Genomic DNA, 13,200 nt, shown 5'->3' on the forward strand with positions numbered 1-13,200 from the left:
GTGTGTGTGTGTGTGTGTGTGTGTGCGCACGTGGTCCCTTCTCAGCCAGATAGTAGGGTATTGGAAGGAGAATAGAAAAATATATCAAGAAAGTACAGCAGAGAGTTCGAAAGCAGATCAATATCTGAATAGCAGTCTACTACCTACTCTTCAATTTGGTGAAGAGATGGACAATAAAGAACGCTATTGATGAATGGTCCATTCATTTAGGGAAAAGAGATTCTATTTCATACAAACTTTTTTAAAAGCCCAGGGTACTTAGCAACTTAGTAAGAACATGTTTCAAAATAACAAATAAAAGATTCTGAATGGATTAATATAAACAGTAAAATATGAAAAATAGAACTATAAGAATAGTTTAAGGAAGTATGAGAATATTAAATGCTTGGTAAAAAGTCTTCTTGAAAAAAATGAACACAAAGAGACTGTGTATATTTGACTGCTTATAATACCAAGGTTATTATGTATTTCTAGAGTCACATATACAATTTTATGTATTACATATTTGTATTAAAATATACAAAATGTCATAAAATACAAAAAGTTTTAGAGATTTTTGCAGAGTTTTTGCCTGTATTGGTTAATTTAGCAGTACCAGGTAAAATATCTATCTTTAAATTTCTGTCAATTTTAATTCCCATTGTGTCAATTATTTAAGTAAAACCTTCAAAAAATCTATGCCATGGAAATATTCAATGACACTACATAATACCACAGTCATTTAGATAACAGGAGAAGACAAGACAAAGTAAGCCTACGTTTTTGTACAGGCACTTACAGAGGAACTCAAAACAGAATTTAAGAGTTCTGAATCCTGCTACTTTGCTCTACTAATATAACCCACATTTCATTATTCTTAAAGAGAGACACATTGATAATAAATAATGACATAAGAGCTATGAGCTCCAAAATTCTAAACCTAATTTGAAACTAGTTCTTGTAATGCCCAGGGCAAATTATCTACATCAGATTGCCAAAAGTCAATTATTTCTCTTAGTTCAAACAGTCATACATACATAAATGCATATAAATTTAAAACACCCTAAACCCACTAAATCCATTTCCAAATTGTCCATGCTCTAATGTTGTAATGTGGATGAAAATTTCATTAGTACAGCTAGGAAAGGGAAAAACCCCAAAAGAATGATAATGCTGTGCTCATGTGTCACCATTATTTTTGAAAAGTAGCTTATTACTAGTACAATTTCATGGATAGAACAATTTAATTCAAGACTGTTACAGTCACAAGGCCTAGCAACATCAAAACATTTTTTTAAAAAAGAAAAGCACTATCATTGTGCTTTTTAAAATTTTCCTTTGCAGTTACATAATTTAACAATTCCAAACCTGAGACTGGTTCTAAGTTTTCAGGACTAATTTTAAAGGCAACTTTGTTGAATTTAGATCCAAGAGAACTAAGAACATGCTATGCTACAATCAAAGTATTTAATCAACCAAAAACTATAGTTGAGACACTGTTCAGGGTGTCTTCCTTTTCCTTTAAAGAAAGAGAATTGGGCACTGCCCTATGAAATCTTAAAAAACATAAAATAAAATTCAACACTTTATGATTGGGTGCTAACATAAATGATACACAGCAAAAGTCTTACAGTAATACCATGAAGTTATTGAGGCTGAAAAATCCAAGGAGACCTACAAGTAAGAAGGCAAATATATTTTATAATTTTAAAAATATAGATTAAGAACCTACTATAAGGCAGAAACTGCAGTGGGTTCTAAGCCCCAATGTTGAAATAGAACATTTACCAAGCACTTCCAATATGCTAGGCACTTTGCCGGGAACATTATATAAATTAATTACCCAACTGTCTTTATTTAAAGTTTTCTGTTAAGCTCTTTGCTACATCTACAGGAGATAATTATGTTTCTGGAAGGAAAATTTTCAGCAACACTGGATCATTCAGCCCTCTCTATTCAGTTAAAATAAATAAAAGAACTATTCACTTTAGCCTTGATCTCCAATATCTTCAGTTTTTATGGAAAATTGTTGTACTTGAAGAAGACCGTTCAACAAAAGGGGAGGCAGAAAGTTATAAAATATTCACCTTTCACAGATCCCGAGACTGAATCTTTCAAACATGTACTATATTACTTACAAATTTATATAACCAAATAGCCTATTACCTAATATATAATAACACATCAAAATGTATCTATTGGTAAAATAATTACTACAGTATACTAATGTTTTCATCAATTATTACAGACTTGTTACTGAAAATCTCAATTTCTTTTATGACTGCAGTTATAGACCTTGATTATATCCAAGTCTGCCCTTAGTTATGGAGAAATAGTGATTGTAAATCATTCCCTTCGCTAGAGGGATGGAATAGCTCCCTTCTATAGTGCAACTCTTTCAGTATAGATGTTACAATTATTGTAGGATTGAGAGACTTTGGAAAGAGAAGAGCTGTGTCCCTCAGAATGGGAGAGCCTGAGCCAGGGATTTAGCTCAGTGGAACCAAGGTACCTGGCAAGCGCAAAGTGCTGAGTTCAATTCCTGGTATCCTCCCCAACCAAAAACAGAATGGGAGGGCCTTAGGTGAATGGCAGTATTAGAATTTTGTGTTCTTCATGGAAATTGAGTAACAATTTCCTGAACAACCAATGGGCCACAAAGAAAAATTAAAGAAATTAAACAGTTTTCACAAATAAATGATAATCCCAATACAATATACTGGAATCTATGAGACACAATGAAAGCAGTTTTATGAGGGAAATTTATATCAATGAATGCCCACGTTAGAAAAACAGAGCTAGCTCAAGTAAACAACTAATGCTGAATCTTAAGCTTCTAGAAAAAGAAGAGTAAGATGACATCAAAGCTCATACAAGAGAGGAAATTATAAAGATCAGAGCAAAAATCAATGTAACGGAGACTAAGAGAACAATACAAAAAATTGATGAATCAAAGAGTTGGTTTTTCTAAAGAATAAGTAAAATTGATAAATCCTTAGCCAACCTTATAAAAAAAGAAAAGAAAAGGCTCAAATTCATGCAATTCTGAATGAAAAAGGTGAAGTCTCAACTGATCCAGCAGAAATCCAGAGGATCATCAGTACCTACTTCAAGAATCTGTACTCTAATAAAATGGAAAGCACAGAAGAAATGGGCAGATTTCTAGATACATATGAATTACCAAAGTTGAATGAAGAAGATATAAAAATTCTAAACACCCCAATTACAATCAATGAAATTGAAAATGTGATTTAAAATTTACCAACAAAGAAAAGCCCAGGTCCTGATGTCTTCACTGCTGAATTCTACAAAACATTTAGAAAATAACTACTACCACTACTCTAAACTTTTCAGTGAAATTGAAAGGAAGGCAATACTTACAAATTCATTCCTGGAAGCAAGTGTTACTTTGATTCCAAAACCAGGGAAAGATCCAACCAAAAAAGGGAACTACAGGCCAGTCTCCCTAATGAACACAGATGGAAAAATCCTCAATAAGATACTGGAAAACAAAATACACAGGGTCATCAAGAAGATCATACACCCTGACCAAGTTGGATTTATTCCAGGGATGCAAGGATGGCTCAACATAAGTAAATCAATAGATATAATACACTATATTAACAGAATCTAGGACAAAAACCATATGATCATCACAATAGATGCAGAAAAAGCATTAAACAAAATTCAACACCCATTAATGACGAAAACCCTGCACAAAATTGGAATAGATGGTCTTTATCTCAACTTCATAAAGGCTATCTGAAAAGTTAACAGCCAACATCATACCAAAACTGAAAACCTTCATGCTAAAATCAGGAATAACACAAGGATGTCCACTATCACCACTCCTGTTCAGCATAGTTTTGGAAACATTAGCCACAGCAATTAGACAAGAGAAGAAATAAAAGCAATAGCTGGGAAAGGAAGAAGTGAAACTGTCACTATTTGCTTACAATATGATACTCTACATAGAAGACCCAAAAAACTCTGCCAAAAGTCTTCTAGACTTACTTGACACTTTCAGCAGAGTAGCTGTATACAAGGTCAACACTCAAAAATCATTAGTCTTCTTGTACACAAATAATAAACTCATTGAGAGAGAAATTAGGGAAACAATCCCTTTCACAATAGCATCCAAAAAAATGAAGTATCTAGGAAACAATCTAACAAAGGAAGCAAAAGAACTCTACACTGAGAACTACAACACTCTGAAAAAAGAGATCGAAGAGGGTATAAGAAAATGAAAAGATATCCCTTGTTCCTGGGTAGGAAGAACCAACATAGTGAAAATGACCATACTACTAAAACTACTATGCACATTCAATGCAATCCCCATTGAAATCCCAATAGTGTATTTCACAGAACTAAAGAAAATAATAAAAACATTCATTTGGAACCAGAAGAGACCTTAGAACAGCAAAAGCCATTCTAGGCAACAGAGACATAGCAGGGGGTATAACAATTCCCTACTTGAAACTATACTACAAAGCCACTGTGTTAAACACAGCATGGTAATGGCAAAGAAACAGACCCAAGGATCAGTGGAATAGATTAGAAGATGCAGAAACAACTCCAGACATACTCAACTACCTCATCTTTGACAAAGTAGCCAACCATTCTCACTGGAGGAAAGATACCCTCTTTAATGGTGTTGGAAAAATTGGATTTCAACTTGCCAAAGATTAAAACTAGACCCCTATCTTTCATTATGCACTAAACTAAAATCCAAGTGAATTAAGGATCTAAATATTAAAACAGAAACACTAAACTGGTTGGAAGATGAGATAAGTAGAACTTTTAAAGACATTGGCATAGGAAAAGACTTTATGAACAAATACTCAGTAGCACAGGACTAGGACAAAGAATCAACTGGGATCTCATCTTTTTAAAAAGCTTCTGCACTGCAAGGGAAACAATACAACAGAGCTAAGAGACAACCTACAGTGTGGGAAAACAATTTACCAGCTGTTCCTCAAAGGTCTACTATCTAGAATATATAAAGAACTCAAAAAAATCAGGCCCCCAAATATAAAGTTCCAAATCAAAAATGGGCACTGAAATGAACAGACATTTCTCAGACAAAGAAGTAAAAGCAAAAAATAAATATATGAAAAAACGTTCAACATCACTGGTCATTTGAGAGATGCAAATGAAAACAACACTGAGATTCCACCTCACCCCAGAAAGAATGGCTGCTATCAAGAAATCAACCAATAACAGATGCTGGCGGGGGTCTGGGGACATAGGATCCCTTCCTTCTTCATTGCTGGTAGGATTGCAAACTGGTGCAACCACTGTGGAAATCAATATGGAGATACCTTAAACAACTAGGATTGGAAGTCCCATTTGACCGAGTTATTCCCCTGATGGGTATCTTCCCAGAAGAATTAAAAGAATCATTCCACAGTGATATATGCTCACTTGTGTTTATAGAGACACAGTTTGTAATAGCTATTATATGCACACACACACATATACACACACACACATATATATATATATATATGTGTGTGTATAACTTAGTCATAAAGAATGAGAAACTAGAGACCTTTATAGCTAAGTGGATGCACATTGAGGACATACTCAAGTGAAATTAGTCTGACACGTGTAAATACCACATAGTTTCTATGGTGTGATAAATTAAAAGTGTAAATAAGGGTCTAAATGTACAATTGACATTTTGTAATAGGAAGAAATGGTCTAAAGGTGTTGGGCAAGTGGGAGGGGTAGGAGAAAGGTAAAAGGAAAAGGCAAAATAAGAGAAAAAAATGGAAACAACATCTTTATAAATAGGGAAGGGTGGAGGGGGAAGGGAGGCTAGAAGAATGGGGAAAAATAAGAATCACGATACGTTATGTAAAGGTACAAGCTCCCAATGATGAATGTAACTGTATTGTATATCTAAAATGTACCAATAAAAAACATTTAAAAAAAAAAAGAATTTTGTGTTCTTGCCCTCGATAACAAAGAGAAAAAGGTGTTAAACAGGATCGCCCCCTTGTGGTGGAAAATAAGATGACACTTCCCGTAGGGTGGGGAAAGGGTTCTTGTAAAATACTGCCAGAGAAAGAAATGAGCCTGGACCAGGGAGAAGCCAGTTGAGATATTATAACCCGAAATCTGTCTGTGTATCCTGGACTATGTGTATACATATTTTTGTTGTTCTTTGAGATTATTACATTCATTTTGAAAGTGCTACCAAAGTTGGATGTGGTAAGAGTAACCAAGGGAAGGGGTTTGCAGGGAAAGATTGGAAGTAGCAACGATCCCAGTGAGTGAAATCTAAAGAGAAAGATCCCAGTGGGTAAAAGCTAAAGCAACAAGAGTTGCTTCATCCAATGTTTGCAAAGTATAGTTTTTTTTCTTTTATTTCAATAAGGGAAGTGCTTTCTCCACAGATGCTAATGCCCCTTGCTTTTAAAAGGTGGGTCTTTACGAAAGGAGAAAGAAAGCTGACTTATTCCCTCTTTGCCTTGCATTCAATCTCATCCCCACAAAACGTTGTACTCTATAGTTCTATCCTGTCTTCGCATGAACGCTAAGGGTAAGTGCAGTATTGCTGTTCCCAGTGGATGAAAAACCGAAGCTCGAGTTCACAGTCGAGATACACGATGTTTTCTAAACATCATTCTTGGTGATGTCCAAAGCTAAGTATCTCATAAATCAAACTAAGAAAGGATGCATGCTCAAATTTGTTTTTTATTGGAAATTTCAATAATTTTAGTCCATTCATTAGGAATTGTTGAGATTAAACAAAGGAGTGAACAGTAACTAATGAAGTAGAAATTATTTGGATTTGGAAAGTAGCTGTGAATGTGGAGTTAAACTTGATTAAGGAGGAAATGAAAGTCAATAGAGGAATTTAGTTTTCATGCAGTAAATAACAAGAACTTAGGGGCTTTTAAGCAGATGCGTGTCTTGGTGGAAACAATACCTAGGGAAAATAATTCTGACAGTAAATGTAAGTTAGATTAAAATTAGAACAATTATGATAAAATCGCTAGGAAGGAATCATATGAATGCAGGCATAAATAAAGTGTTAATTTATGCTGCACTTAATTTAGAAAACTGTTGTTTATTTTCTGAAAGAAACATTGTTCAATTGCCTTTGTCTTCTTTTTATGTTTAAAGGTAGTGAATAGTTAATGCTTTTAGTTATATTCTTACACCTCATCCCCATTAATTCTTTTATCCACATCTATTCTACCTTTGAAAATGGCTTTCAGCCCTGTAATTTTCATGTTACTCTCTGACCACTGACAGTTTGATTTTCTGGTTTAGTGTATAACTCTATTCCGTGTAATATCCATAATTTTCTCCTCTCGCTTAAATACACATGACACTTTGTTTTCCTGTGTCTGTACATTCTGTACATACTAGCTCTAAATTTACTCTGCACGCCTTGGGGAAGCAATAATGGGAATGTACCAAATTATATTGTTTTTCCAGTTTATTCCTTCTAGTTGTGACAATGGAGTTTAAAAATCACTAGATATTTACTGTGATTATAGTATCAGTCACAGTTTACGATTTGTAATACACAAATATACACTAAGTAATATGTTTTGAAGATAAAGCTGTAACTCTAATTGAGAGAGAAGTTATGTTATAGGCAAATCATTAATAAATTCTAATAATGTAGATGGTCTCTAATAAGGCTTCATTTGCTATAGTCCCTTTATATTACTTATTTACATGTAATTTATCTTGAAGGCATCTTAAATCCTGTAATGAAGTAGATAGTATTATCACTATGTAGCTAATATATATTTAAAATAATGTGTAGTAAGTATTATGCTAAATACATAGAGTATCTCATTTCACTATTATAACAAATTAATGAAACAGGTACAAAATCAGTACTAGAACTTAAGTCATTGACTATATGATGAATCATAGTGCTACCTTGACTTTAATAATAAGTAATTTTGGTCCCAAAATTATTTCATGACAAACTTGAGACCAAATTCCATTTGTAATAATATTTTTATTCTAGTATAATTTATTTCACAATCTGAACCTGAAGCGCAATCCTAACATATATAATCATTTCAATTATGTATGATTTTCAAAATAATTTTTATGCTTTATTAATGCATTTGTAACCATGTAATTATTGAGTTTTAATTTAGAATTTGCAATCCATTTGTCTTATTTGACAGAGGACTAAACATCAAGCTACCTGGGGCCAAGTTTTATAAGATCTGGAAAGTAAACAAAGCATAGAATTGTGAGGCCATAATCAAAATACATCTCAACTCATAAATAATGATATACAATTATGATAGGTCAATTAAGAAATGAATAAGTAAAAATCTTAATTTTTGAATGGTTTCCATTGGGGGAAATTAAAAATAAAGTTCATCAGCTAAAGAAAGAATAAAACATCAAATTAATACATATAATGTTAGAGATCAATTAAAAAATTCATTACCTAATCTTAAAGTAAAATTTCATGGCTTTTTGGAAATACAAAATTTTGACTACCCTATATTTATTGAGTCAAATTATTAATCTCAAAAATATGATACATACATAAAATACCTATAGATACATATTTTACTTCACAAAACCTAAAGGACCATTTTTATAATGCATCACCATAGAGTAATTGAAAAATCGCAAATCCTAATACTGTAGGACAGCTGATTTACCATGGTGTATTATCAGGTTTTCAAAGATTTCTTTCTGAAATAGAAAAGTTAAGGCATTTTAAGCACTGTTCAAAAATTAAATGTACTATGACTACTATGGATTTTATATGAGATATATTCTTTATTAAATAATTCATTAAATGATTTATTGAAAATTTTCTCAAATTTAAAAGCATGATGATTATGCTAGTATATATAGTTTAAATTACTTTGTGATTCAATTATATTTTTAGAATTTCTCTGACATATGGATGAGTCTATAAGACTAAAGATCATATTCTCTCTTTTATGTGTTAATATTCCCTACTAAGAGATAGCATTATTTACACAGATATGTTTTAGTTAAATTACAGGTCAGAAATTTTTCTACTATTGTGATTAATGCTATTATTTGCAGAACTCTGAGTGAACTCAATTTCAGAATGCTTGATTAAAGTACTTAGATTTCGGTGGTGTTGTTACACCTTTACAAATTATCACTGAATGACTTGTAATAATTAATAATTAAATTATAAATTATTTTCAACTATTATGAGTCTGAAAGTTTTTTGCTAAAATTTTTAACAATAAACTATGTTTAGTGAAAATTTAATAAGAAAATATTTTCAAATTTTATAAAAATGTTTTGTATATTGCAGGTGTTGAAGCAGAAAAACATACTAAAAGACAAAAAGAAACAAATGTCACCACACAGGTAAATATTATGCTAAGTCATTATGGTTTTTTATAGAAATTTAGGTCATAAACACTATTATAAGTAGTATTTATTCAGCAAGTTCAGAATTCCTTAACATGTAATTAGCTATTGTTTCTATTCTTTTCTAAATATTGTCCATATTATTCCTTTACATTCATTTTCAAAACAATTTTCTAATTCTACTGTAAATGTAAAAGACAGTTCTCAGGCCTGAGCCTTCTCCTGGCTTGCCTGAGGTCCTAAATATTAAGATAAAAACTACAGAGACCAGCTTGGCTTATAGAATTACAGATGCTTATTAAACTTTATTAAAACTTCATGATGTCTTCTGACATCTTGGAAGTAGGGGATTCAAATTCTCAGTCTATTCTCAACCCGGTAAATATAATTTAAATTACTCCTGTATGTGAACCCTTTAGTGGATTCCCACCTTGCTCAAAGTAAAACCAGTCATTACAATGGCTGGATAATTGGGTTCAGTGGCCTGGCCTCCTGTTTAACCTAAAATAATCTGTGGACACACTGGGCTCTGTGCTGTTCATCAGAAACCTTGAACATACACCCTCAGTTTTGTTTTCCCTGTTTGCAATGCTCATGTACCTGGGTATCCGCATGGCTTTCCCAACTCTTTGTTCATACATCTTTCCAGAGGGCCCTTCCCTGGACACTCTGATTTTTCAATTATTCCTTTCAAAGTTGCAAACCCAAAACAACATTTTCTTCTCTGTCCCTTCCCTGCTGTGTTTTTCCTCTCAGAATTATCACTATATCCCTTATAGTATTTTATTGTGTTTGCTGACACTTTTCCACTAGAATATCATTTTCATAAGGGCAGGGATATATCAGCACTCAATAAGTGTTTATTGAAGTAATGAATAAATCTTAATCTAATTGAAGGAATAAAATGTGAAGGAAATGTTCATATAAATTAAAAACTTCTTTATACATGTCAACATTTACTAAACACTGTCAGATTTAGCTCTTCTTTCATCACTATAAGAACTATATTCCATACTTAACAGTGGGATTACTATCAGCAAAAGTAGAAGAGAGCTTCACCTAAATCTCAGTTTGCTCTGGGGCATGAAGGGATTGAAGAAGCATCAGTTTCAATTTCATCATAGTTATCCTGCTTTCTCTTGTGGTTCTTGGTATTGTGATTGCCTGATAACACTTGAAGTCCTCCTTTCGAATCCCAGTACTCTTGAGAGCAAGGGTGTTGCTCAAGCCCATGCATATGCCCTCTCACAGCCAATGAGGCCTAGAGAGTAGATATGGGGAAGGAAGTTGCCCTCTTCATGTATACCCTAAACCCAAAAGAAAACCAAAATTTAAGATCTCAAAACATGGGAAGGTAGCAGAAATACTATCAAAGATAAGGGAGAAATGTGCCAAGATGGCCAAACTGAGTATCTCACCCCATTCCTGGCAGTATCTGCTTTTTAAAACTTTTTTGGCACCAACTTCATAGGAGTGTAGACTGCAAAAGTGAAAAGACCAAAGACAATAAATGGCTCTAATGCAAAGTTCCTGTACATCCAAGCTATCCCATAAGCAGAACAAAGAACTCTGAGTTTACTGAACTTGCCAGTGTCTCCTGACTACCTGGCAATCTTTATGCTCATTGCAGACCTGGCAATTCTAGAATTCTGGTTATCTTTCATAACAATTACCATTTACATTATAATTTTTTAAAAACCCACCTAACTAGAACTGCTTTTCCCCTGTTGCGGTTATTACCACCATTTCACAATTTAGAATAGTCAGGCCCATTAAAGTTAAAAGATTAAAAGATCTTAGTATTACAAATCTTCAGTATTTTCATTAATTCCATGCCTATTGTATACTATACAGTCTCAGGAATTTACAATTTTCAAAAGGTTTTAAATGTTGTTTTAAGCTTTGGGAAACTTCTATTTGACATTACTTAAGCTTGACTGTGAACTTCTTATGTATAAGAGTATCATTTTTAGTCCAATGTTTTACATGTATTTGATAGAATGAACCTATCTATTCAGGACCTGGTTATAAAACCCATGGACATTTACTCTCTTTCTGATTCCCTATCCTGGGGTCATACCTCTCCAAATGTTACCTTTGTCTTCACTTTAACTAAAATCTGGTTGTATTCTGAAAATTTCTTCCCCTGCAGCCCTCTCAAGCTTTTTCTTCCACAACCATTAATGGTGGTCTAGGTACTGCATATATCCTCCCTTCTTATCACTGCACTCTTATTAGAAAGCAGTAAAAAAATGATGACAGAAAAGGTAGCTAGGAATGGTCTTATTTTCCTTTTCTGCTCTTCCTTCATTTTTTTTTTTAAAGTGCTGGGAATTAAACCCAGAGCCTTAGCACTGTGCTACATCTCCAGCCCTTTTTATTTTTTATTTTGAGACAGGGTCTTGCTAAGTTCCTAAGGTGTCCCTACTGGACTCAGATTTGCCTGCCTCAGATGAAATTACAGGCCTGAACTACCACTCCAGGCTCTGCTTCATTCTCAAATATTTCAAAATTTATGCATCCAGTCTCACAGTTCTGTTACTTAGAACTTCTTGTCATCCGTAGCAAGAATGCCATCTTTCTCTCCTCTCTATTGGCACAATCCAGACTGTGTTTTTTCCAAATCAAAATTTCAAGTATTCACAGTTCTGATGACTGCTGTTATTTTTCCAGGTTGTTCCATAAATGCTTCCATCTCCCCAGAAGCTCAAATCCATTTGCCCCTTCTAACCATTCACCACCCGCTTCTGGTCCTCATTTCCCTTCATCAGTAAAGGACCACAGTTCCTTTTCTAAAACCTGTGGGAAAAAAATATACTTCAGAATCAGGCTATTCTTTCATTGTGATAAACATATTATATAAAATTTGCCACTGTAACCACTTTTATATGTGCAGTTCAGTAGTGTTGAATACATTCACATTATTGTACAACTAATCTCCAGAACTTTTTTTTATCTTGTAAAACTTAGGTCAGTGGAATAACAACTCTCGCCCATCCCCCTATCCCTTGGCAACAAACATTTTTCCCTCTGTTTCTATGAATGTAACTATTCTAGATGCTTAATATAAGTGGAAACACACTGTATATTTTAGTTTAGGGATTGTCTTATTTCACCCAGCATTATTTCTTCAAATTCAACCATGTGTCAGAATTTCCTTCCTTTTAAGGCTGAATTATGTATATTCCACACTGTTTATTCATTGACATTTTTTAGATATTGTGAAAAATGCTGCTATGAACATGTGTGTACAAGTATCTCTTCAAGACCCTAATCGAGGCATAGTGCACTCAGGAGGCTGAGGCAGGAGCATCACCATGAATCTGAGGCAAGGCTGGGCTACAGAGTGAGTTCAAATCCAGCCTTAACTACATAGCAAGATCCTTTCTCAAATAAATAAAAACAAAATAAAACAAACACTCTGCTTTCAGTTCTTTGTGATATATATATATATATATCCTAAGCACAGCTGTTAATTAATTTGATAATTTCATTTTCAGTGTTTTGTGGAATTACCTTTAGATATCCACAATATCCATTAGATACCAATTTGATGTCTTATGTATAAGACAGTATCTTTCTTCATCTAATGCTTTACATGTGCTTGATACAATAATAGTTTATAGATTCAGTTAAATATGCTATACCATCTATTCAAGACATTGAATACCACAGGTATCATAAAACCCTTGGACATTTACTTTCTTTCTGATCTCCTATCCTGGGTCATACTTCTCAACATTTGTTGAGCAGCACATATGTACATTTCCACCAACAGTGAATAAGGGATCCAATTTCTCCAGGATTTCTTTACTGGGGTTTTGTTTCTTTTTTCTACTTCTTTCTTCTTCCTCCTCCTCCCCCTCC

The 13,200-nt window shown here is 33.6% G+C and overlaps 1 protein-coding gene across 4 annotated transcripts in view; it reads left to right on the forward strand.

The window, feature by feature from the left end:
* Sel1l2 (SEL1L2 adaptor subunit of ERAD E3 ligase) overlaps positions 1 to 13,200 on the forward strand; it is a 104,513-nt gene that overhangs the window by 14,814 nt on the left and 76,499 nt on the right. For all 4 annotated transcript variants that reach the window (XM_010634101.1, XM_010634103.1, XM_010634102.1 and 1 more), the window contains exon 2: positions 9,275 to 9,330. In XM_010634101.1, the coding sequence (XP_010632403.1) occupies positions 9,275 to 9,330 (56 nt within the window). The remainder of the gene's footprint in view (positions 1 to 9,274; positions 9,331 to 13,200) is intronic.

The sequence above is a fragment of the Fukomys damarensis genome, unplaced genomic scaffold (assembly GCF_012274545.1).
Source record: "Fukomys damarensis isolate Sample0158 unplaced genomic scaffold, DMR_v1.0_HiC HiC_scaffold_7, whole genome shotgun sequence".
In the NCBI taxonomy this organism is placed as follows: domain Eukaryota; kingdom Metazoa; phylum Chordata; class Mammalia; order Rodentia; family Bathyergidae; genus Fukomys; species Fukomys damarensis.